The sequence below is a fragment of the Giraffa tippelskirchi genome, chromosome Y, assembly GCF_054371585.1.
Source record: "Giraffa tippelskirchi isolate mGirTip1 chromosome Y, T2T-mGirTip1v1.2.pri, whole genome shotgun sequence".
In the NCBI taxonomy this organism is placed as follows: Eukaryota; Metazoa; Chordata; class Mammalia; order Artiodactyla; family Giraffidae; genus Giraffa; species Giraffa tippelskirchi.
In genome coordinates this window covers 5273657-5300469 of record NC_137290.1, presented here as the reverse complement: position 1 = coordinate 5300469, position 26813 = coordinate 5273657, and the positions used below count along the sequence as shown (strand labels likewise).

Genomic DNA, 26813 nt, shown 5'->3' with positions numbered 1-26813 from the left:
TCACCCCTTTCTAGACTGCCCTAGGACAGGCCTGTCTGAAGGGAACGTGTGTATACGAACACTCGCGTCGTCTCCGAAGTCCAGCCGCACTTAGTGACACAGGCTTTGCTGAAGGATCAGCCCTTAAGAGTGAAAGTGAAAATTGCTCAGTCGTGTCCGACTCTTTGCGACCCCATGGACTGTACAGTCCGTGGAATTCTCCAGGCCGGGATACTGGAATGGGTAGCCTTTCCCTTCTCCAGAGGGATCTTCCCAACCTAGGGATGGAACTCAGGTCTCCTGCTTTGCAGATTGTTTACCAGCTGAGCCACCAGGGAAGCCCAAGAATACTAGAGTGGGTAGCCTATCCCTTCTCCAAAGGATCTTCCCAACCCAGGAATTGAGTCAGGGTCTCCTGCATTGCAGGCAGATTCTTTATCAGCTGAGCCACCAGGGAAGCCCAAGAATACTGGAGTGGGTAGCCTTTCCCTTCTCCAGGGGGATCTTCCTAACCCAGGGATGGAACCCAGGTCTCCCGCATTGCAGTCGGATTCTCTACCAGCTGAGCCACAAGGGAAGGCCCAATCTTGGAAGCCCAAGCCCTTAGAATGGGGGCTAGCATTTCTCCGCGTGTGCTCCAGGGCGCCTCCTGTAACTCCCTTGACTCGTGTTCACCCCGGCCCCAGGGGCGTTACCCCTTACATCCTTTCCATCCCCCATCTCCACCTTCCGCAGCCGCGGCCCACATAGAGGGACACTTATCCTCAGAGGCCCCGCCCAGGAGCTTGTCCTGGTCACTGCCGACGGCTCTCCCGGCGACCCCAGCCTTCCCCACCACCCCCTCCCCCAGCACCCTCTCCTGCCCTCTCAGTGGCCGGGTCCTCTGAGATCACAGCACTCTTTTCGGCATCGTCCACCCCCATCTGCAAGCTGGACTCGCAAATGACCCCGAGCCATCAGCAGCCACTGGGCTGAGCTGCAGAGATGAGGGTCCAGCTCAGATGCCATCTGCCCAGGCGGCCGTGGGACACCACCCCCTACCCCTCAGCGAGGGAGGTCAGGTCACTGACCCTGGAGCCCAGAGAACCGCAGTCTGAACACTGCCCCTTCCCCGGGGGGTGCACAGCTCCCTGGGGCTGCCCTCTCTCCACCCCCCCTAATCCCCCACCCCGCGATTCCCCTTCCTGTGCCCACAGGTCACGGTCACATGCGCCCCAAAGTGCAGGCCAAGCCCGAGAACCTGTCCGCTTCCTTCATGGTGCACGACGCCAACATCACAGGGCACTTCTCCTGGAGGGTGAGCCAGGCGGGCTTGCCGCGGCCACCCACCGGCTTCCAGGTGACCTGGGCCGAGGTCACCACCGAGAGCCGGCCCAACAGCCTCCCGAACAGCATCATCTCGCAGTCCCAGATTCTGCCCGCGGTGAGCACCCGCCTGCCTGCCCTCCCCATCTCGGGGTGGGCCCCCCCATGCGGTTGGAGCATCCCTGGGGGAGGCACTTGGGCACCCCAAACCCCCACTGCAGGGGCGACTGGCTAAGTCTCACGTGTAGGCTTTCTTCTCCTGCGTGAACTCTTCTGCAAGAATCAGAACCCACCACCAGGGTTCCTGTACATTAACTATCATCACCATAAACTTAGGAGAAACCATCATCTAGCTAAATGTGATGACCACGGCCAGCTCTTAAGGAGACATCTCCTGTCCACATGGAATGCAAGGGTTTCACCATTTTCTGGTCTTTTGAATCCCTGTCCTTCTGGGCCAAACGGACGTGCCCCGTTTGAAGTGTTAAATTTGGGGGAAAAAGAGCTAAAAGAACCTTGTTCTTTCTCTTCATTTTCCCCTTCCAATCTGGCCAGAGCACATAATGAGCTGGAGAGCCTTCCAGGCCAACTTAATTCCTTGGCTTGGGGAAAAAAAAAAGCATGTGTGGGCTTTTACCAACTCTCAAAACACACTTAGAATATCCAACTTCTGCTCCAAAAAGAGAAAAAAAAACACCTTAAATCCCGGAAGGAAAAAAAAATTCCATGGAATTGGAGAGTAATTATTCTGTGTATGTGCGTTAGGTTCTATTGAGTTCTGACACCAAAAAAAAAAAAAAACAGCGTTGGCATAAAAAGAAACATTTTTGGCTGCGGGCACTGACAGATACTGTCTTTTAAGGAGCGCAAGTTGGCGCGTTTCCCCGAGACGTGGATTATCAAGAATTCACATCACAAGATGTGCAGATGAAAACTCTTAAAGCCTGGGAAAGTCTTAGGTTCGGGAATGGAAAATACAGTCCCCGGTGCGGGGAGGGGGGATGCGGGGGGTTGGGGGTGAGCCCCAAGAACTGGCCTGGCTCATCTGAGTTCTTGGCTGCCAAGAGCCTGGGTCTCCTCGCTGCCCAGACGGCCCGGGGTGGGGTCTCCAGCGAACGTGGACAGACCGCGGGACCCCCGAACACTGCGGAGTCGAAGCAAGCGAACCGCAACCGCGCGTAACAGGGTGACGTCGCGAGGGAGGCGTGGTCTCTGGAGGAGAGTCCACACGTGGGTCGTGGTCAGAGGCGGCGCCTGACGGCCCTGTGTTCCCCAACCCCTTCCCTCCCCATCACCAGGATCACCCCGAGCTCTCGGTCCCGGGTCTGCGGCCCTCCACCCTCTACCGCCTGGAGGTACAGGTGTTGACGGCGGGCAGGGAGGGGCCCGCCACTATCAGGACCTTCCGGACCCCCGACGTGCACGGTGAGTCCTGGAGGGGGAGGGGGGGTTCCGCGGGGGGGGGTCCCCGCCCGGCTTGCAGACACACACAAAGTCTTGGTGAAAAAACGAAAATCCATAGATCCAACATTGCAGGCTCCTACCCACAGGGAGTTCTCTGAACCTGAAGCCCTCCCTCCCCTTTGTACGTGCTTCCTTCCAGCCGACCTGACAGGCTCCCTTTTTCCCTCGCCTGCACCCTCCTCCACCCCTTCCGTTACTTTTTTGCCCTACAGAATGCATGCTTTTTTCTTATCTTCTAACCATAAATGCAGAAGAGGTAGGGCTTCCAATGCAGGTAGACGTTAGAGACATAAACCTTGATCCCTAGGTCGGGAAGATCCCCTGGAGGAGGGCATGGCAACCCACTCCAGTATTCTTGCCCGGAGAATCCCAGGGACAGAGGAGCCTGGACAGGTTATAGTCCACCGGGTTGCACAGAATCAGACATGACTGAAGTGGCTTAGCATGCACCCACACAAGGGGAAAAACAATCTATCATATCATTCTGAAATTTTTTAAAAAATTAAGATGCTCAAATAGAACTATATAGGAAATGCTACTTTGCTATGGAGCTTATTACATATATTTCTACTATATATAATCTATTGGCTTCCCTGGTGGCTCAGCTGGTAAAGAATCCACCTGCAATGCAGGAGACCCCGGTTCGATTCCTGGGTCAGGAAGACTCCCTGGAGAATGGATAGCCTACCCACTCCAGTATCCTTGGGTTTCCCTGGTGGCTCAGCTGGTAAAGAGCCATCCACAATGAGGGAGACCTGGATTCAATCCCTGGGTCCGAAAGGTCTGCTGGAGAAGGGAAAGGCTACCCAATCCAGTATTCCGGCCTGGAGAATTCCAAGGACTGTATAGTCCATGGGGTTGCAAGCAGTCAGACACGACTGAGCGACTTTCACTTTAACTATCTACATTACATACATTTTCTTCATAATATGACCCAAATCAACCTGCTGAATCAAGTAGATTAAAAATAATCATCACCTATTGTTTCAAAACAAACAGCCTCCTGGGCAGCACTAAGGAGACACGTTGGGAAGTGGTTACGGTTATTTACCATAAAGGAGTCCTGATTCAAGTGTGTTTGCTGATATTAAAAAAAAAACAGGAAAGCAAATCTAGTGATCTCTTCAAGGGATGGAACTGTTAGCTTTGGCAGTGATTCAATACGTACTGGGTCTGTTAACCCTAAAGTCTGGTCCATCCCCAACCCCACCTTCCCTTCCACCCTCCAAAGCCACACATCTGTTCTCTATGTCTGTGAGTCTGTTCTTGTTTCATAGATGTCACTCATGTGGAATCTAAAATACGGCACAAAGGAACTTGACTACGAGACAGAAACAGACTCACAGACAGAGAGAACAGACTTGTGGGAGTTTGGGATCAGCAGATGGAAACTAGGATACATAGGACGGATAAACAACGGGGTCCTACCGTGGAGCAAAGGAACTGCATCCTATATTCTGTGATAAACCACGATGGAAAAGAATATACATTGTGTGTGAGCAAGGGAACTGTATCCTATATTCTGTGATAAGAAAGCAAGTGAAGTTGCTCAGTCGTGTCCAACTCTTTGCGACCCCCATGGACTGTAGCCCACCAGGCTCCTCCGTCCATGGAATTTTCTAGGCAAGAGTCCTGGAGTGGGGTTGCCATTTCCTTCTCCAGGGGATCTTCCCGACCCAGGGATCGAACCCGGGTCTCTCGCATTGTAGGCAGACGCTTTACCGTCTGAGCCACCAGGGAACCACGATGGAAAAGAATATATATGGTGTGTGCGCACATATAAAAACAGTATATATAAAACTGTACTATATATATAGTGTATATATAAAATTGAATCACTTTGGTCTACAGCAGAAATTAAACGCAACATTGTAAGTCAACTAGACTCTAATAAAATTTAAAAACGTATGTGTTGGGGAACAAAAAGTACGCACAGTGGAAGAAGTGCAGGAGGAAGCCAAGAGTCATTTAGTGCAAGAGGGTGTGGTTCGCTGGGACATGGTCCACGGTGCTTGAGGCCCAGGTCGGGGGGTGTGAGAGGGAGGATGGTGAGATTAACGTAGAGACGACTGCATCTGAGTCACCCGTGGGATAGTGAGACGGAGACTTCCTGAAGGCCTCCGGGACTGCAGGGCCCGGCGCTGAAAGCTTTGAAGGTCATTGGCACGTGGGTAATAACTGCAAGTGGGGGTGTGCACTGGAGGTCAGGAATGTGAGTTAGGCTGAGACAAGACCAGGGCAAGTACTGCGGCAACGAGGAGCACCAAAGCTCAAGGTGTTGGGCAAGGAGAAGAATCTACATGGAGGATATTCTATGTCTTCCCAAATTATTGTGGCTAAATATCAGTTTTTTTTTAACAGTCATTTCAACAGCTATATCTTAGGAGCAACGCTTTCATTTCTATTCCTGTTTTTAAACAGGTCATTTAAGATATCAGATTCTTACTTTTTGCTTCAATTCTTCCATCAGTTTAAGGTCCTCTTCATGTAGATGGTGTGCTAGAAATAGCAGGCGTCCACCACCTCCACTGTTACACACTTAAGTCTCTGCTCTGTTAGTAAAAACATACGGAAGCTAATTTTAGTTATTAGCAAAACTAAATGGTGACAATTATGTATTTACAAAGATTAGTTATTAGCAAAACTAAGTGGTAACAATTGTGTATTTACAAAGATTAGTTATTAGCAAAACTAAATGGTAACAATTGTGTATTTAAAACAAAGAGAGCCTCCTGTTGGGTTTCAGATTATGTACATTGTTTCTCAGCTTAAACTTTAAAAAGCCACATCAAAGGTTTATGTGTTGATAAGAATTAATGATCCTTATTTTATTTTTTTAAATGATGGATCAAATTTGCCCCAGTAGCTTTTTGCACTTAGGAGTTTAAAGACAAATAAAAACCACCCCAGTGGGAGTGCCCTGTGTGACGCCTTGTCCCATTTGGGACCACAGGCACCCACCACTTACAATGTCCCTCCACCGAAAGTGTGTGCATCATGAAAGGATGTGTTAATTTCTAAACTTTTCTGAGGAAATACAAAGGGTTCTGGCCGGCTTACATTCTTATAAAGAAAGGGGCTTGTCTTTGTTCTCTTGCGATCTTACGGTTTTACGGAGGGAACCAGAGAGTCAGGGAAGGCAGAGAGAAAAGAGAGGCAGGGTGGATGTGTGTCTGCAAGTTCAGAGTCAGGGCCGGGAGGACCTGGGTGGCACGGACCGCGTGGCAGGGCGGGGGGCTGACGCTTTCAGCACAGACACACACCTGTTCCTCCAGTCTGTCCAGCCGGGGACAGCGGCAGTACTGACACGTCTGTTCTGTCTCTAGGCCCCCATCTGAAACACCGCCATCCCCATCACTACAAGCCTCCTGCAGAAAGGTACTGAGCTGCTCTGAGAGCCCGTCTGAACCCTGAGCGAGTGTGGAAGCTGGCACAACCCCCCAAGGACTGGCCGTGCCCGCTGGGAGGCACCAGGCCCTTCCCAGAGGACCGCCCGCCCCTGCCTAATAACTGCGGGGCACTCAATGCTCTGTCCGCCCTGGAAAATGCGCCCTGAAAACCAGGGACCATCAGCGAGCCTTGTGAAGGCGGTGTCGGGGGTGGGGGGACAGGTTCCTGTGACAACGGACGACACGAAGACCAGCCCTGTTCCACTTCTAATTCTTGCCTGCCTCTGTGTTGGAGCTCCTCCCGATGCAGGTCTGAGATGTCCCTGAATTTGCATCAACAGATTCTCCAAAGAGATAATTTACATGATTTACATACCATAATAGGCCTACACGTAGTAAGCATACAGTTACTCACCGAACGCTTGGAAATTAAATTATTGATTTGTTTTGCCAGATCCACGGAAGAGTATCTAGACTTTTACACCCTGATATTTATTCAGAGATTTCTGAAGATGAATTTTTTTTTTTTAATCACATATGGTTTTTTTTCAACTGAAAAAACCTGTAAACCTGAAATATTGCCAATTAGTTTAAACCTAAAATGCTCCAGCTTCAAGCACTCAAGCTTCATTTTATACAAGGAGATAGATGAGTTTGGCCTCGAAATGACAATTTCTGTTAAGACATTCCCAGCCAGGAGGAGTCAGCACTGCTACCCAGAGTCTGCCCTGAGGAAATTAAAACTGTTTTCTGGGGCTGCTCTTTAATATTTCACCCTACAAGAAGTTTTCCTGACACTTTATTTATATTTTCCTTTTTTCCTTAATGGGGAAAACAGTTGTTGGTGTGTTTTGCCGCGTTCTTATGTCTTAACACGCTACAAAACCTCTTGCTTGAAATGAAAGAATCCCAACTATCGAATATTTTCAAATCTTTACCGAGATTTTTCCCTTTTCTTAATCAGAGCAAGCTCTCTGTTTGGTAGAGTATTCTCTATAATGTAGAAGAAGCAGAGGGGGACTTTGGAAGGTAGAAAAGGACAGCTGTCTGCCTTGGACTAACCAACCTTTGCTTTCCAGGTGGCTCAGTGGTAAAGAATCTACCTGCCAACGCAGGAGATGCGGGTTCGGGTTCCATCCCCGGGTTGCAAAGATCCCCTGGAGGAGGAAATGGCAACCCACTCCAGTATTCTTGCCTGGAGAAAATCCCATGGACAGAGGAGCCTGGCGGGCTACAGTCTGTGGAGTCGCAAAAGAGTCAGACACAACTTAGTAACTAAACAGGAAACCTTTCTTTACGCCTTCAAATCTATTACATCTTATTTGAAAAATTTATTAAAAAATTATGAAAAATTTAATTGAAAAATTATGAGGCTCCATCCTAACGCCTCATAGCATGAACTCAAGTGAAGACACGGTGTTTGTTAGTATATAGTGTTGAGGGGAATGTTGGGGCACCCTTAAACCAGAGATGTTTTAATATATTTTTTGCTTGAGGGAACACCCATGTGTATACACATGTATGTATGTGTCTGTATACTTCTGGGTAGGTATACAATATATATGGAGAAGGAAATGGCAACCCACTCCAGTATTCTTGCCTGGAGAATCCCTTGGACAGAGGAGCCTGGTGGGCTACAGTCCATGAGGTCGCAAAGGGTCGGACACAACTGAGCGACTTCACTTTCACTTTTCACTTTAATGCATTGGAGAAGGAAATGGCAACCCACTCCAGTGTTCTTGCCTGGAGAATCCCAGGGACAGAGGAGCCTGGTGGGCTGCCGTCTATGAGGCTGCACGGAGTCAGACACAACTGTAGTGACTTAGCAGCAGCAGCATACAATATATACATACATGTAAATACACACACACACAGACGCACATATATACACATGGGTAGCTTGAGTACGAGTCACTGCAGAAATGGTTTTCCCAACTCACCAGTGGCGGGTGCAACTCTAAATATCATTCGAGTAATCTGTTTTCCCCATCGGTATCAATGCTATGAGAAAACAACCATTTCTCCAAATTAAACATTTTCAGGGGAGGGCGTCCTCATTATCTACACAGGGAAAACGAGGATGTTTTCAGTGAAAGCTCTTGTGCGCCTGGGAGCCTGCTCTTGTCTTCTCTCCCAAAAAAGCCTGTGGTGAGCGCCCTGGTTGCCGGGGGTCAAGTTAGCGACGAGGGGCGTGAACGTGAGCGTCTCGACTCGCCCCCGGAGGCCCAGGCTCTTAAGTGCGGACACCAGGCAGAGAGACGACCCCTGTTATTACACGCATGCCTCTCTCCCCGGAGAATCCCGGGGCCGGTAGGCATGGATCTCCGACGGAACAGATGGAAAAAACTACTTCCTGCGTCTTGGACGAGCTTGGAAGCTTGAGCAGGCGGGTGGTGCTTTGCAGCCCTGCACGAGGGGCTACATGGGGATCTCAAGGGTGCAGCAAGCTCGGGGGGCTTCGGGCTGTTTCTCTGCAGCTCCTGACATGGTCTGGGGTGGACTCTGGCAAAGAGTGTTCATGCAGAGTCAGCGGGTTCCCCTTCTGCACGGAGACGCGAGGGACAGCCTTCAGCAAGGACGCATGCGCAAACACAGAGCTCGTCTCTGAAACCACGAGTTTTCCGTAGACGCCGTCCCCAGCATCTGGATTTTCAAACCCTCAGAATTTCAAAAGGGAAGGCTTCAAATTATTATTGGCTGTGTGTTTATTGTCTACCTTCATTGGTCCTAAATATATCCATAAGTATTTGTGCCAGCCAACGTTTGTACTGTTGTATAGTTTAAAACGAAGGAGTATATACATAGATGCGAAATATTATTAAATTATTAAATACAATTAATTTTGTAAAATTTAATGACGTTTCTTTTGCCTGGGTCATAGACGTTGAGCAAATATATTTTTAGTTCGGATCAAGGTTCTGAAGCTTCTATCTTCCTTAAGATATATACCTGAAGCAGGTCTTATGAGCATTTCATTCTGCTTTAATATTTGATAAATTATGTTAGTATTATTGGAAGAGATTATTAATTAGGCAATAAAAGAAAGCTGAGTTTCCTTTATAAAGTTCAATAATATTCAAGTGAGCAAAAATATAATTACAATTTTTTGAATTTTTAACAATTTGCCCTAATAAAGGTCTAAAAATTTATGTTGTTTAATTTTGAAACCATTTTAGTAGCTTATTCTGTTTTATTGAAATTAGATGCATTTCTCTCATATGAGAAAAAGTATATTCAGTGACAGTATTTATTCTTTATAAAAGTCAAGCTCATGAAACATATGAAGTCATCAGATACAGGAGTCAAACCTGATATACATCGAGGCTATGTGCGTCTTTTTACTGAGAATATTCACTCCTCAGTGATGGGTCATTTATCTGGGCTATCTTCTTGTTCTAAGTGGGCTCTGGGAGCAATCTTTATAAAGGAATGTGTGCCCTTAACAACAGCCAGTGTTTTTTAATATACATAAATGGGAAGGAAATGCAAAAATAAGGGGATAAATATACACTTACAGCTGAGCAGAAACTAATACAACGTTATAAAGCAGATACAGTCCCAATAAAATTTTCTTCAAGAGCCAGTAATGTTTATGACAGGTCCATTTTCCAAAATCCAAGGTTTACAAACAGATCTCTGTCCTAGGAAGACCTGGAAGAATCCAGAACCCATCTAGGGAGCAGGGATCCTCCAGCTCAGCACTGCTGAGACTTGGGGCTGCACAGTTCTCTGTCGGCGAGCGGGACCTGCCCTCGGCACTGTGGGGTGTGGAGAGGCAACCCCCGTCTCCACCCACCAGAAATGAGGAGCTCCCCACCCCGAGTGTGATGACCACACACTCTGCAGTCACGGCCCACACCCTCTCGGGGTACAGAGTCAGCCCCAGTGAGAATCATCACATCGTAATGTCCCCCCTCAAGGAGGAGCTGCGTCAACTAGAGTAGGCACTCCTGGGAAGTGATTACATGGGACCTCAAAGCCCTTCGCGGTATCTTTTATGTCCACTGAAGAATCTGATTAAAAGGCTGAATTTGTGTATCAGGCGAGTACAAATATTCATTTGTCCTACAGACCAGTCAGCGTCATTCACGATGATGGGAGTCTTACTTAATGCCCTTTCTTACACCACACGTTGTGGGATTTGTCAGGTTCAATCCTGTGGCTGCGAAAATCTCAATCTAAACTTGTGCAAACTTGTACATCGTCACCAGAACACAGAGGCTAAATACCCACTGCATGTACGTTCATTTACAATAAATGCACAAAGCTGGCGACTCGTGTCTATGGTTGTGCATGGCCAAACTCAGCTTCTCACCTCTCCTGGACACTTGGCAAGTTCCACCATTCACAGGGTGACTCACAAGAGGTCTGTCTCCAGAGCAATTAGGATTTTTCCTTGACGTAACCATAGTGTGCAGATAACAGAATGGCTACCCTCTCATCCAAACAGCCTGTAGAAACCATGTCCCTTAGACAGGTCATTTAAAGTCAATATTTATTTATGTGTGTAATAAAAAATGACTTTGTTTGTGTGTCATGTTATTTAGAGAGAAATAATCTTGTAAAGAAATGTTGTAAAAAAAAAACACAAAAGCATTGTAAATAGTCTGATCTGTCACGCATTAGTCTTATGTTAGAGTTTGTACATACTGATTCCGTAATAAAGGACCTTTAAACCTGCCCGGTGGACTAGACTCGTTACTCTCCTGAAAAGATACACACATATTTTCTTTTCATTTAGAAAGAAAAATGAGCAGTTTCCTATGAAGCTGGGGAGATTCAAAAAGCTTCATTCTGTCAGTATGAATGGAACTCAAGGTCTGGCGAAAGATTGAAGGTGGGAGGAGAAGGGGACGACAGAGGACGGGATGGTTGGATGGCATCACTGACTCAGTGGACGTGACTTTGGGTCAAGTCCGGGAGACGGTGACGGACAGGGAGGCCTGGCGTGCTGCAGTCCACGGTGTCATAGAGAGTCGGACACAAGTGAGCGACCGAACAACAGCAACAAACAGAAATGCAACAAGGCAGCTCGTCGTCCTGAACAGAGCATTCTGGACCTTTGACAGAGATCACTGCTTCACGGTTTTCACTATTTACAAGCATGACTCTCCATGGTTTGGGTGGCATTTTCCATCTATTGGTCCACAGGCTTAAACAACTGTCCCCCACCACCCTGGCCCCAGGAGCTGTCCATAAAATGCTACTAGATACCTGTTATGCTCATAAGCTCTCAGCCGCACCCCTGCATTCTCAACAGCACAATCACTGCAGGTGGGGGGGTCCCCTCCCCAGCAGAGGGTCTTGCAGACCCCAACATGGGGTGGGTGCTGTGTTCATGGCATCTCCACCCATGACGTAGAAGGATGCTACTCCATAAACCACCGGAAGAAGGTGGTCCGTCCGAAAGCCGAGATGAGTTCTGTCTGCATCAAATCACCTACTTATTTCTCTACGCGTTCACCCGGTAGGAACATCCTAAAAGTTTCTGCTACTGCCTGGTCCTGCTGTATGAGCGGGATGTTGACTAGGATGGCAGGTCCCAGGTGTTCAAGGGCTCTTCCTTCTAGGACTAGCGATGAGGAAGAAAGAACTGAAGAGTGTGAGAAACCCGAGGAGGAAAAGATAGCAGAGCGTTGGGTAAGGGAGAGGCTGTGGGGTCCTGACTTTCGTGTTCTTAGGCAGGATCACTGTGGGCTGAGACCCCCACAGTGAAGAAGCTGGCAGCTACCCAAGGGATGGAGGTGAGGCACCCACAGGGGGACTCGGGACCTCTGAGGTGTGAGCCTAAGCTTTCTGACTGACCTCCAGAGCCAGTTACCTTTCCTTCTGTTGTTTTCTAATCTCTCCTTGAAAAAATGATGGGATTTTCCTGACAAAAATCAAACGTTTGTGTTGTGTTTCTTTATAATCAGAAGCGACTGCATCTAGAGAGACCGTGCTGGTCAGTGGCCCAGTAAATTCTCAAACAATGGTGATGGACTCTTTTTTAAAAAAAATATATGAGCTACACTTAAGAATCTGGACACACAAGGTCCGCTGTGCAGCAAAGTCCATGGAAGCAGAAAACACCTGGGTTAGCTGCCAGGGACTGGAGGGGGACCAGGTGGGAAGTGCTTCATGGGGACAGCGTTCACGTCTGGAGGTGATGACAAGGTTTTGCAAGAGCATAGAGCTTGTGCATTTTGAAGAAGAACTAAATGCCACTGAATTACACTCTTTAAAAGGGTCCAGTGTATGCAACGCAAGCCTTAACTTCACTAGGAAAATAAGCAACACCACAGAATTTCCAAATACACAGGTTACGTATCATAACCCAGTTTGAGTACAAATGCAACTTATTTGCAAGATGAATTATCCATCTGAGTTTCAAATGAAAAGCAAGCAGAAGTGCCACTGAAGAAATAATGCCCCTGGCCATGATCTTAACCAGGAGGATGTGCTGGGTCTCATCCCACTCCTGGTACCCCGATTCTGGTCCCGGGTGGTGTCCCTCCTGATGATGGACCTGCCACTGAGCCCCCGCACCAGCTGCCTGACTAACTCTTAACATTGCAGCTTCACCCCTGAGGAACCCCACTTCAACCCTGTAAGGTCCTCCGGTCCATGACGTCACCAATCCCTGGACCCGTCATCCACGCTGGGCCTGAGCTCCATCTGCTACCAGCTGCACTGCCCCTCCATGTGGTCTCCCTTCCATGCTTCCAGCCACTCCAAGATCAGAGGGACTGTGCACAGCTCAGAGGTGACTGTGGGCATGGAGCTCAGGCCCAAGACATTCAGCTGATGTCTCTCAGAAACTCCACAGGCCACAAGGCGGGGGTGGGGGCGGGCGGCAAGATCTATTCACAGTCTTGAGAAAGAGAAAACGTCTGCAATCTAGGATACTCTACCCAGCCAGATTATCATTCAGAATAGGAGAGAGAGAAAAGAATTTCTCAGTGGAGTGAAAAAAAAAAAAAAAAAAAACCTCCAAGAAGACAGCAATACTCAACCTATCCTAAAGGAAAAAAAGAAAAACAGAAAGTTCTTCTCTACATAGAAAAAGGAAGGAAGAATCCATAGGAAAGAGAAAAACCAACAGCAGGGAAAGCAATCACATGAGAAAGGCCTGACAGTCACCTAAATAAGCCACTGCATAGACTATAGATGGAAAAAAGACAGTCTCTTCAGCCAGTGGTTCCGGGAAAGCCAGACAGATGCATGTAAATCAAAGAAATTGGAACACTTGCTCACATCATGGGCTGTGTGCTAAGTCACTTCAGTCGTGCCCCACTCTTTGTGACCCCAAGGACTGCAGCCCGCCAGGCTCCTCTGTCCATGGGATTCTCCAGACAAGAACACTGGAGTGGGTTGCCATGTCCTCCTCCAGGGGATCTGCCCAACCCAGGGATCGAACCTGAGCCTCCTGCATTGCAAGTGGATTCTTTACCATTAGCACCACCTGGGAAACCATCCTCACATCACACACAAAGATAAACTCAAAATGTTCGATACCCTTAAACTCCTAGAAAAGACCATAGGCAAAACATTCTCATAAGTCACAGCAGTATGTTCTTAGGTCAGTCTTCCAAGGTAAAAGAAATAAAAGCAAAAATACACAAATGGGACTTAATTAAACCGAATTTTGCACAGCTAAGGAAACCACAAACAAAATGAAAAGACAACCTACACAGCGGGGGAAAATATTTGTAAACAGTGAGACTGACAAGGGACTAATCTCCACAATACACAAATAGCTCACACAATTCTACAGCAAAACCGCAAAAAACCCAATCAAAAAAATGGGCAGAAGACCCAAGCAAATAGATGTTTCTCTAAAATGTCTGTTGGCCATACAGATGGCCATACAATAGGCACGTAAAAAAGATGCTAAACATCACTATTTATTAGAGAATTGCAAATAAAACCCACAATGAGGTTCCGCCTCACAGTGGTCAGAATGACCATCATTAAAAAGTCTACAAATAACAAAGACTGGAGACGGTGTGGAGAAAAGGGAACCCTCCTACACTGTTGGTGGGAATGTAAGCTGGTCTAGCCATTATGGAGAACAGTATGGAAGCTCCTTAAAAAATTAAAAATAGAGCTACCACAGGATCCAGCAATCACACTGCTGGGCATGTATCTGGAAAGGAATGAAACCTCTAATTCAAAATGATACATGGACCTCAATGTTCACAGCAGCACTGTTTACAACAGTCAAGACATGGAAACAGCCCAAGTGCCCATCAGCAGACAACTGATTTAAGAAGATGTGTTACATGTCGATATATATGTGTTTGGTTCAGTTCAGGTCAGTCGCTCAGTCGTGTCCGACTCTTTGTGACCCCATGGACCGCAGCACACCAGGCCTCTCTGTCCATCACCAACTCCCGGAGCTTGCTCAAACTCATGTCCATCAAGTCCGTGATGCCATCCAACCATCTCTTCCTCTGTCGTCCCCTTCTCCTCCCTCCTTCAATCTTTCCCAGCGTCAGGGTATTTTCTAATGAATCAGTTCTGCATATATATGGGTACACACACAGATACTCTGGAATATTACTCAGCCATAAAAAGAATCAAATATTGCCATTTACGTCAGTGTGGATGAACCCAGAGATAATCATAGTAAGTGAAGTAAGTCAAAGACAAATGTTATATGACATCGCTTCTGTGTGAAATCTAAACAGTGATACGAATGAATCTATATACAACAGACCCACAGACATAGAAAACAAACTCATGATTATCAAAGGGGAAAGAGAAGGGAACAAATTAGGGGTATGAGATTAACAGATACCTTTTCCCTTTGGTAACTACAGTATATAAAATAGATAAGCAGCAAGGAGTTAATGTATAGCACATTTGGTCAAACTCCAGGAGATAGTGAAGGACAGGGAGGGCTGACATGTTGCGGTCCATGAGGTCACAAAGAGTCGGATGTGGCTGACCGAACAACAACAGGGAATGATAATTTCTTGGCATCACCTGCAGTGCTAATTAACCTGAAACAATATATATACATATATCACGAAATTACTTTGATGTACACCTGAAACTAACACAATGTTGCAAATCGACTGCAGTTCAACAGTAAGAAGAAATAGTCAAGACAGCTCACTACCCAAGAACCTCATCCGGGTATTCCCCCAGTGGTAATGCTCAAACTACAGGACACAGTCATAACCAGAAACCCGCCATCGACACCATCCAGAGAACTTAAGTCAGATGATTCAGATGTCCCTGGATTTACATGCATGTGTGTGTCTGTCTTTAGTTCTATGTGATTTTACTGTATGTATATACATGCCATTGTTTTCTTTTTACCTTTTCATACTGTGCATGGGGTTGCTCCTTGGAAGAAAAACTATGACAAACCTAGACAGCGTTATTAAAAAGCAGAGATATCACTTTGCTGACAAAGGTCCGTATAGTCAAAACTGTGGTTTTTCTAGTAGCTGGGTATGGGTGTGAGAGTTGGACCATAAAGAAGGCTGAGTGACGAAGAATTGATGCTTTTGAACCGTGGTGTTGGAGAAGACTCTTGAGAGTCCCTTGGACTGCAAGAAGATCCAACCAGTCCATCCTAAAGGAGATCAGTCCTGAATATTCATTGGAAGGACTGATGCTGAAGCTGAAACTCTAATCCTTTGGCCACCTGATGTGAAGAACTGACTCACTGGAAAAGACCCTGATGCTGGGAAAGACTGAGGGCAGGAGGAGAAGGGGACGGCAGAAGACGAGATGGTTGGATGGCATCACCGACTCAATGGACATGAGTTTAAGCAAGGTCTGGCAGATAGTGAAGGACAGGGAAGGCTGGCGTGCTGCACTTCACGGGGTCTCAAAGAGTTGGACACAACTTAGCGACTGAACAGCACTGTTTTCTAAGCAAAAGAACATCTAAACCACAATTAGTTAAATTCACTTTAAGGAAGTATGGTGTATTTTTGCAATTTCCCTCAAGCTGGATGTCATTTGTTTCACAACAATGTTAACTTCAACGTTATCAAAACGATCAGCTCATGATGCCTTTGACAGTGTCTTGAATTTCAGGCTATGACTTGTTCTCCTAAAGCTGCATGCCTACCACCAGTTCTGCCTATAAAGATCTGTCTTGTCCGATGAAACTAAACCTATGTGTAAATAAAGTGCACAGATATGAAAACTCATTTCATGGATTGAGAGGAATGTAGGTGCATATTTATGGTTGAGATGTGGGTTTTAGGGAGGGTAAAAAGAAAAAAAAAGGGAAAAAAAGGAAACATTCATTCCTGTTTAGAAAGTCAGACCTTGTCCAAAGTAGTAAACACCCTGTTGTTTCAGATTAATTTAACACTGAGAGATGAGTTTTGAACAATTGCCTCCAGTTGATATTAACCTCAGTTCAGTCTAGATGCTTTCAAAACTTGCTGCTGGTTAGATCCTGGGGGAGACCCAGCCAGAGTCCTCCAGCACCTTCAGGTCTAGAGTGAAGCCTGGACATCAGAACTGTGTTCAAGGCTCCACGGGGGCCTTGCCTGGGGGTCCAGTGGTTAAGACTCCACACTTTCACTGCAGTGGTTAAGATCCCTGGTTGGGGAACTAAGATCCCTGTTGTTCCACACAGCAAGGCCAAATGTAAATAGATGCAGAAGTTAATTAAGGGTCCCCAGATAATTCTAAGATGGACTCACGGTGAGAACCAGTCCTGCAGACCCTGGTAACTGTTACAAACATCCTGCTCGTGGAGCTGAAGAAGTTAGAAGTCACAGGAAACACACTACTCTGCTTTCTTCCCCCACTTTTATGCCAGAGTAAATTATGCACAAAGACACAGCTGCCCACCCCAGGGTGGGTGCAGCTGTAGAGCTGCGTAGATGGATGTGGGCATTCCTAATCGCAGACGTCTCCCGTTCTGTGTTTGGGGCGTCATTGAGAATTTACTGTGGGAAATGCTAACACAGGGGAGTCAGATACAGTTTGGGATATTCCAGGGAGTATGGGCTTCCCAAGTGGCTCAGTGGTAAAGAACCCACCTGCAGTGCAGGAGACCTGGGTTCCATCCCTGGGTCGGGAAGATTCCCTGGAGGAGGGAATGGCAACCCGCTCCTGTCTTCTTGCCTGGAGAATCCCATGGACAGAGGAGCCTGGTGGGCTACGTACAGCTCATGGGGTCACAGAGAGTTGGATACAACTTAGCAGCTAAAGAACAACAGGATGTGAGTTAGTAGAAACTGCATGTTTGTCCTAGCTGCTGTGAAAGGGCTTTCAGACAGGCAGCTTGGAGTGATTTAAACGCGATCTCAGGAGTCAATTAGGATGGAGCAGGGGGCCTACCTATAGCATTAGCTTGTGTGCCACCCTGACTCGATGCTGACTGACCTTTTCGATCCCGTTATCGCCCGCCCCATCTCAAACAACAGCCCATCACAGGCAATTAGGTTCATTACGAATAATGGAAACCATGCTTCATTCCTGTGTTGATTAGACCCGCCTGGAATTGCCCTGGCATGATCCAAAGACCTCCCCCCTCCTTTGTATTTCAGCGTGCGTGCTAAGTCACTTCAGTCGTGTCTGACTCTTTTGCGACCCCAGGGACTGCAGCCCACCAGGCTCCTTCTCTGTCCATGGGGATTGTCCAGGCAAGAATACCAGAGTGGGTTACTACGTCCTCCTCCGGGAGATCGTCCCGACACCAGGGATCGAACCCTCGTTTCATTATGTCTCCTGAATTGGCATACAGGTTCTTGACCACTAGTGCCACCTGGGAAGCCCTTGCATTTTAGCAACACAGCTAATGGAATCAACCCCAGAGCTGAGACAGCACTAACTGGGACTGTGTTTGGCTAAGGGTGCTGTTTGCTTTCACTCATTCATTTCTGCCACCATCTCTGGGTGGGAGGAGGGAAAAGCAGGGAGCATCTTACAGCTCAGAAGTACAAGTGAGAAATCAAGTCAGTGGCTCAGATCAGGTAGCGGGGGAATTCCGGAGTCTGAAAATGAAGCCATGCCTCCAATATCAAGGCAGCCTCCTCGCCAGGAAATACAGATGCTCAGAGTTAGCTGCTGCAAGACGCCCCGGGACCCACTGACCAGTGACACGTAGCATAATGTGCCCTCTTTATCATCAGATTCACCTCCACCGCCTCCCTCCCCAATGTCAGGGCGTGACTCTGCTTCTTGGTATGTCAGGAGGTGATCACACACTGGCCCCTCAACCCCGCCACAGCCCCATCTACCAGCCTGTACCTCAGCCTCTCCCAGGGATTCCCAGAACTGTTCTAGACCCAAGCCCTGGCCCGGTTCTGTTCCCACGGCAGGAAGGGCATATTTAGGCCCCGCAGAGCCGCCAGGGACCTTCATCCCTGTCTGTGCACCGGTGCTGGACTGTCCTCTGGAGCAAAACATGGGTGTTCACCCAGTTGCTGACAAGCCAGCACCTGTAAAAAGCAAAAGCAAACCCTGTGGGCTGGGGGGGTGGACGGGGGTAGTGGGAGTCACACAGGGTGCCAGGTCTCCATCCTGCCCATGGACTGGGCACCGTGAGCTGGGCAACTGCAGCCCCTCTGTGAAATGAGGTCAGCTGAAATCTGCACGAATTTCACAGCAGATGGCACAAAATCCCAACTAGCCCTCAGGACATCTTGCATTCCTGGGACAGGGCACACCCCATCTTGCTGACACTAAGTGAGGACTCAATATAAAGCTGACTGTTATGAATCAGTACACCTTTTATATGTGTGTGTGTAGACAATACTGCATTAGTCTCTGGTGTGGAGTTACTCAGTTGCCTCTATGTTCTTTTTCAAATACTTTTCCCTTACAGGTTATTAAAAATTACTGAGAATAGCTGCCCATGTGCTATGTGGTAGGTCCTTGTTGTTTATTTTATATAAATGGCAACCCACTCCAGTATTCTTGCCTGGAGAATACCCACAGACAGAGGAGCCTGGCAGGCTACAGACCGCTCAGTCATGTCTGACTCTCTGCAACCCCCTGGACAGGAGCCCACCAGGCTCCTCTGTCCATAGGATTCTCCAGGCGAGAATACTAGAGTGGGCAGGCAGTCTCTTCTCCAGAGGATCTTCCTGGCCCACGGATCGAACCCAGGTCTCCTCCAATTGCAGGCAGATTCTGTACTGCCTGAGCCACCAGGGAAACATGTATATGTTAATCCCCACCTCCTATTTAATCTCTCTCCCCATCCCCAACCTTCTCCCTCTGGTAACCATAAGTTTGTTTTCTATGTCTGTGAGTCTCACTCTATTTTGTAAATAAGTATCATTTGTATTGATTCTGCAATCCCACTCCTGGGTGTGTGTCTGGAGAAAACCATAACTTGAAAAGATGCGAGCACCCCAGAGTACCCTGCAGCAGTATTTACAACAGTCAGAACATGGAAGAAACCTTTGTCCATTGACAGATGAAGAAGATATGACACATACACCCATACACAGGGGATGCTACTCAGCCATAAGAAAGAATGCCATAATGCCATTCACAGCAACACGGATGGACTCAGAGACTATGATACTAAGTGAGGTAAGTCAAAGACGAATATCATGTGATGGTGCTTGCGCATGGAATCTAAAAATGAAAAACAATCAGTACATCTTAGTTACCCTCTTAACTATTTAAGTAGAAAGAAAATCTATTAATAAAAGGAAGTACTTTCTACACTCGAGTTAATTATCTTATGAACTTCACCCTGTGTTAGACAATACCACTGAAGTTCAGTTAAATTGGGACTGCTGGTGGAATTACCCCAGGGGGAGTTTTTTTTAAAAAACTCTTTAGTGCTTTTCAGTTCAACTCATACATCAGTTCTGGCCTTAAGTGGGGGAAGGAGACTTCTTGGGGTACAGAGAAACGGAATGCCTGAGGGTGGTATCTACATCTCCACGGACTATACCAACTCTGGCATAAGGACACGAACGCAGTCCAGGGCTGCCCATGTTCTGCTTATCCAATCCTCTAGCCCTTTCTCCAAGGAAATTTAGCATTTTAGGAAACATTTGTAAGGACTTCCCTGGTGGTCCGGTGGTCAAGAATCTGCCCGCCAATGCAGGGGACATGGATCTGACCCCTGGTCCGGGAAGACCCCACATGCTGCAGAGCAACTAAGCCCGCATGTCAAAACTACTGAGCCCACGAGCTGCAAGTACTGAAGGGCATGCACCGAGAGCCCGTTCTCCGCAACAAGAGAAGCCACCGCAATGAGAAGCCCGTGCATCGCGACCAAGATGAGAGCAGCCCCCGCCCAGTGCAACTGGAGAAAGCCCATGCACAGCAACCAAGACACAGCACAGCCATTCATTAGAAAAAGAAAGCTAGATACATTTGCGTAACGAATGAAGGAATGAAATGAATGAATCAGTGACTCCCAAATGGATAAAAAGTGTCACCCGAATTCTTCCAGAATCTGAACGGGGCACTCCAGCTTCCAAGATGCTGGCCACCCACGTTTTCCCTAGAGAATAAAAACTGTCTGGTGCTCATGGACAAATTTATGTGTCTCCCTGATCTCACAGTCAAACACACCTGATCGTAGCAAAAAGCACTGTTACGTTCAGAAAGCTTTGTTTCCTCACTCATCTTTATCTCTTTTTTTTTTTTAAACTCATATACTGAACTACTATGGAGTCCTTGTTAAAGATAAATATATCTTAGTGATAATTTAAGGAGACCAAATAGAGAGTGAGTTTAAAAGCTGCTTTAAAACTTAACAATCCAAAAACTAAGATCATGGCATCTGGTCCCATCACTTCATGGCAAATAGATGGAGAAAAAATGGAAACGGTGACAAACCTTATTTTCTTGGGCTCCAAAATCACTGCAGACGGTGACTGCAGCCATGAAATTAAAAGATGCCTGCTCCTTGAAAGAAAAGCTATGACCAACCTAGACAGCATATTATAAAGCAGAGACATTACTTTGTCTACAAAGGCCCATCTACTTAAAGGTATGGTTTTTCCAGTGGTCATGTATGGATGTGAGAGCTGGACTATAAAGAAAGCTGAGCGCTGAAGAATGATGCTTTTGAACTGTGGTGTTGGAGAAGACTCTTGAGAGTCCCTTGGACAGCAAGGAGGTCCAACCAGTCCATCCTAAAGGAGATAAGTCCTAGATGTTCATTGGAAGTTCTGATGTTGAAGCTGAAACTCCAATACTTTGGCCACTTGATGCAAAGAGCCAACTCATTGGAAAAGACCCTGCTGCGGGGAAAGATTGAAGGCAGGAGGAGAAGGGGACGACAGAGGATGAGATGGTTGGATGGTGTCACCGACTCCATGGACATGAGTTTGAGCAACCTCCAGGAGATACAGGGAGGCCTGGCGTGCTGCAGTCCATGGGGTCGCAAACAGGCAAGATTGAGTGACTGAAGAACAAAAAACAGGGATTGAAGGATGAGAGGGGGACTTCCGTCGCAGTCCAGCGGTTGAGACTTTACCTTCCAACGCAGGGGGCATGGCTTTGATCCCTGGTTGGGGGACTACGATCCCATATACCCTGGAGTGCAGCCAAAATGTAAGAAATACACTAAAAAAGAAAAAAAAAAAGAATGAAGGATGGGAACCAACACTGACCTCGCCAGTGTGGAACTGGTCCCACGTGTACTAAAGTAACAAGTGCAGGACTAATTCTCACTGAACCCAGGAACGCCGCAGGAAGCCACAAACACAAGTCACACTACCTTGGACAGGGCATGAAACGTGTTTGTGAGGTCCAGCCAAAGATCAAGAGAGACACGCCACGGGGAAAACTGAAGGCAGCTGACTCAGAACAACAGAGGCTGACTTCTTTTTCCCCATTGTTCATAATGGAGCAGAGAAAGACCACGTTGTAAAACACAATTACATTTGGCAGGGGAAGGTTTTGACCAATGCTAGATAAAAATGGAGGGAGGGAAAAATGTTGGTTCTTGGGAAAAATATGCCCTTCTCCATCAGGGGCATGTTTATTCAAGCGTTATCTGTTTATCCCAGTAAGTTTTTGCATCCACTGTTGAGCCAAAAGAAGAGACAATGTTGATACCTGTTTTGAATGAAGGACTCAATGTTTTCCATTTAGCACTGGAAACCCAAGGACAGTTTCGAAATGTCTTTAGATATGGTTGTTACTTGTCTTAAGTGGGAATAAATTCTAGTTACTTTTCCCCTGAAGTGCTTTAAGGCTTAACTATAGATATTTTTGAAGCAATGACAGAGATGGTTGCAAACTATCCAACAAAATGCAAGCCTTGGACTTAACTGCCAAGTCAATTTATAGCCCAAAACAAACCTCCCAAACGATAATGCTCTTCGCCCAGCTTTTATGAAAGGAGAACGCGGATGACTGACTTTAGGCTCCTGCAAAGTGCAGCTGAATTTCACAGCAGCATCCCTGACAATGCAAGATGACACAACCCACATCCATCTCACCTCTCAGCTCTTAACTTCTGCACGGGGACAACATCTACAGCACTTTGCAGGTAGTTGGTGGCATCAGACAAGACAGAGACAGCTGGGGCGTGCAAACATCCCAGCCTGCTGGGAGACGAACCCACGAGGCCGCCATCTGAGGTGCACTGGAAGCCCTTGCCTTGGAAAGAAGTCTGCTATTGCAGTGGTTCTTCCGTTTTAAGCAATGCTCCTCGATTCAACCATGACTAGAAGTCCTTCTAGCAGGAACTAGAAGTCCTGATGACCACCCCAGTGCTCTGTGGACGGAAGCCCGGTGATGAGGATGTTACCTTTCATCTTGCTGCAAAGTCTTTGGGGGACTGGTAATTTACAACCATCAGGTCAACGCAATAGGAATAATCAAAGGGACTTTCCTGCTGGTCCAGCGATTAAGAATCTTGCCTTGCAACTCAGGGGACACGGGTTCGATTCCAATATGCCTTGGAGCAACTTAAGCCTGTTTACAATCGCCAGAACATGGAAGCAACCTAGATGTCCATTGGCAGATGAATGGATAAGAAAGCTGTGGTACATATACACAATGGAATATTACTCAGCTATTAAAAAGAATGCATTTGAATCAGTTCCATTGAGGTGGATGAAACTGGAGCCTATTATACAGAGCAAAGTAAGTCAGACAGAAAAACACCAATACCGTATATTAACGCATATATATGGAATTTATAAAGATGGTAACGATGGCCCTATATGCAAGACAGCAAAAGAGACACAGATGTAAAGAACAGACTGTTGGACTCTGTGGGAGAAGCCCAGGGTGGAATGATTTGACAGAATAGCATTGAAACATGTATATTACCATATGTGAAACAGATCACCAGTCCAGGTTCGATGCATGAGACAGGGTGCTCAGGGCTGGTGCACTGGGATGACCCTGAAGGTTGAGATGGGGAGGGAAGTGGGAGGGGGGTTCAGGATGGGGAACACATGTACACCCATGGCTGATTCATGTCAATGTATGGCAAAAAGTACCACATATTGTAAAGTAATTAGCCTCCAATTAAAAACAAACAAACAAAAAAAGAATCTTGCCTTGTGATGCAGGGGACATAGGTTCGATCCAATGCCTTGGAGCAACTTAAGCCTGCCTGCCACAACTACCGAAGTTGTGATCTAGAGCTCCGGAGCCTCAACTTCTGAGCCTGTGTACCAAAACGACTGAAACCCACACGCCCTTAGGGCCCGTGCTCCACCACAAGAGAAGCCACTGCAGTGAGAAGCCCACAGCACCCCCAGCGAAGAGTAGACCCCTCTCTTGGCAACTAGAGAAATCCCACCGGCAGCAACAAAGATGCGGCACAGCCATTAAAAAAAAATCATTAATTAATGATCAAAGGAGAACTCTGGCCACACGTGGCAGAGGGAGATGTGTTCCTTGTGGGGGTCTTTCACATTCTAATTTTGGCAGGCGTTTTAACTGTCCCCTCTGCTAGGTCATGAACACATTTCTTTTTCCTACTTAGAACATAAGACTAGTCAATCTTCTTGAGCTCTGACGCAACACAGCCTCATAGAGTATCCTGATGCTGTTTAGCGAGTTGACCTGGACCTAAGTTAGATGTCAGCCAAAATGGTGCACTATGCCCCCAGCGTTCTTAGACCCTAGGAAAGCGTCTGTTACACAGATTGTGTGGTTTCAATGCTGGAGAGCAACATGGAACCGTCATCTAGCAAATGAAGATTGGCTACATTTCTGTGTTCAGTTTAACTGTATATTGCAATGGTCGTCATTTTTAACTTTTTTTTTTTTAAGAAATGGAATTATAAACGTCATTCTATGTGTGAAAAATACAGATATCAGAAATCATTTGCACATCTTGGTTTTCATACAGAACAAAGCCACTTTTAACACTGTGCATTACTGAGGAGTCAGAATTTACGTTTGTATTCCATTTCTTTTGAAGCTATGCTAATTATTTCCTTTAAAGCATAATGATGAAAACCACAACATGCCTATGGAATCTTTGTGGTAAGTTTCAGTGGAAACAAATATACTGAGTTACCAAATAAAATTCCTACCAGATTTCAGTGAGCTGTTTGAGAAACAGGGATGGGAAGGCTTAAGATAGCATCGGTCAGCTATCTCACTAGGCAGCGATCTCTATTACTAAGACAGCTGAACGTTCACGGAGCTTTGATTCATATTTCAGCAGGTGTCACTTGAAATCTGTCAGAGGCCTGGTATTCGCTCTGAAGTCTTTCTGTCGTCGTATCTGCAGTCTTTTGGGCTTCATCGATGAACCTTTAAAACACTGCATTAAAGAATCAATTTTCAGCAAGTGCTGTGTATGGTAGTTAAGTGTCTGCCGCAGGACCATGATGGTTTTCATCATTACCAACCTAATCTTCTTCACGTAAAACCATCGAGGACTGGGATGGTCTCTGCTGCCACAGAAATGACAGTGGACCCAACTGGACTTCCCAGGGTGATATCACCTCCGGCAGAAGGAAGGACTGCTTGGCTATTTTTAAGCATCATGGTTTAAAAACATTTTTTAAGTCTATTCCTTTCATATTAGTTCAAGTTAAAGTTATTAAAATACCCAATCAGAACTTCAAATGCTCATATATTCTTTTTTTGAAGATTTTTTTTTGATGTGGACCATTTTCTAAAAGTCTTTATTGAATCTGTTACAATATTGCTTCTGTTTTTTCATGTTTTGGCCGCAAAGCATGTGAGATCTTAACTTCCTGATTAGGGCCTCCCTGCCCATCACCAACTCCGGGAGCTTGCTCAAACTCACGTCCATCCCATCAGTGATGCCATCCAACCATCTCATCCCCTGTCATCCCCTTCTCCTCCTGCCTTCAATCTTTCCCAGCATCAGGGTCTTTTCAGATGAGTCAGTTCTTTGCATCAGGTGGCCAAAGTATTGGAGTTTCAGCTTCAGCATCAGTCCTTCCAATGAATATTCAGGACTGATTTCCCTTAGGATGGACCAGCTGGATCTCCTTGCTGTCTAAGGGATTCAAGAGTCTGGAATGACCTATCCTTATTACTACTGTTCAGTCACTCAGTCGTGTCTGACTCTTTGTGACCCCCTGGACTGCACCACGCCAGGCCTCCCTGTCCATCACCAACTCCTGGAGTTTACTCAAACTCATGTCCATCGAGCTGGTGATGCCATCCAAACATCTCATCCTCTGTCGTCCCCTTCTCCTCCCACCTTCAATCTTTCCCAGCATCAGGGTCTTTTCAGATGAGCCAGTTCTTCGCATCAGGTGGCCAAAGGACTGGAGTTTCAGCATCAGCATCAGTCCTTCCAATGAATATTCAGGACTGATTTCCTTTAATCACATATCCCTGGATGGCACATATCCCTATTATTTTTCTTCCTATTTTTATTAGAACTGGTTTATTCCTTCTTTCTTATGATAAGTGGTGGTAAGTAGTCTTCTTTGTGATTAGGCTGTTTTCCTCTAGTCCTATCTCTGACTTTACTTAGGAGCAGCTACTGAATATATCTAACGCCTTGTGTCATGAGCTACCATGGATATGAACACGTGGTTTCTCCTTTAGTTTGTTACAATGGAAGATCCTCAATCATCACTGCATCCTGAACTGAAAATACTGGGCATCTTCATGAATATCTAAGGTTCTACTGACTAATAATCCATAATTTTTGCATCAAATCATACACAATAATCATATATATTCTAGAATTTGTCCAATTATTTTGTACCTTAGCAAGTTTCAGCATTAAAATTACACCCATACCATGAAACTGGACTGTTTCCCAGTTTTTCCTACAGCCTAGAAAAGTTTTCATTACATAGAAATGACTTGTACCTTAAAGCTCAAATAGACTCCGGCTGTAATACCATCTGGGTCTGATGAATATTATTTTTTTAAACCTGTGTCTCTTTAAGTTGCTTTTTCAACACCTTCCTTGATTACCTGTAGATTCAGTTTTCTGCCTCTTTGGGATATTTTTTCAAGAAATCAACCATTCTCTTCAGAATTCTCAAGTGGATTGCAATAGCAGTGTACAAAATATGTTCTTATAGTTCTTTCCATCTCTTTAATATGTGATTACATTGCTATTTTTATTCATAATATCATTCATTTTTGCTTCATTTAATTTTCCAATCTAACTTTCTGAAAAAAAAATTACTTCATAGGAATAGCATCTGGATATATTTATGACACATTTATTATTGCTATTACTTACTCTATTTTAGTAATTTCCAGCTTTATCTTTAATCATTTATTTTGCTTTATTATGAATATTTTTTTATCAAGTTGAGGAAG

The 26813-nt window shown here is 46.2% G+C and overlaps 1 protein-coding gene and 1 long non-coding RNA gene across 3 annotated transcripts in view; one reads left to right on the top strand and one right to left on the bottom strand.

Moving 5' to 3' along the window:
- The window catches only part of LOC145537827 (anosmin-1), a 201015-nt gene extending 191733 nt beyond the window's left edge, over positions 1 to 9282 (top strand). The window contains exons 12-14 of the mRNA XM_081568726.1: positions 1176 to 1402; positions 2583 to 2709; positions 6075 to 9282. Coding sequence (XP_081424852.1) covers positions 1176 to 1402; positions 2583 to 2709; positions 6075 to 6133 — 413 coding nt within the window. The 3' untranslated portion in view covers positions 6134 to 9282. The remainder of the gene's footprint in view (positions 1 to 1175; positions 1403 to 2582; positions 2710 to 6074) is intronic.
- LOC145537829 (uncharacterized) overlaps positions 1 to 26813 on the bottom strand; it is a 443496-nt gene that overhangs the window by 13810 nt on the left and 402873 nt on the right. For both annotated transcript variants that reach the window (XR_014076444.1, XR_014076445.1), the window contains one exon: positions 5195 to 5300. This is a non-coding gene — a long non-coding RNA (uncharacterized LOC145537829). The remainder of the gene's footprint in view (positions 1 to 5194; positions 5301 to 26813) is intronic.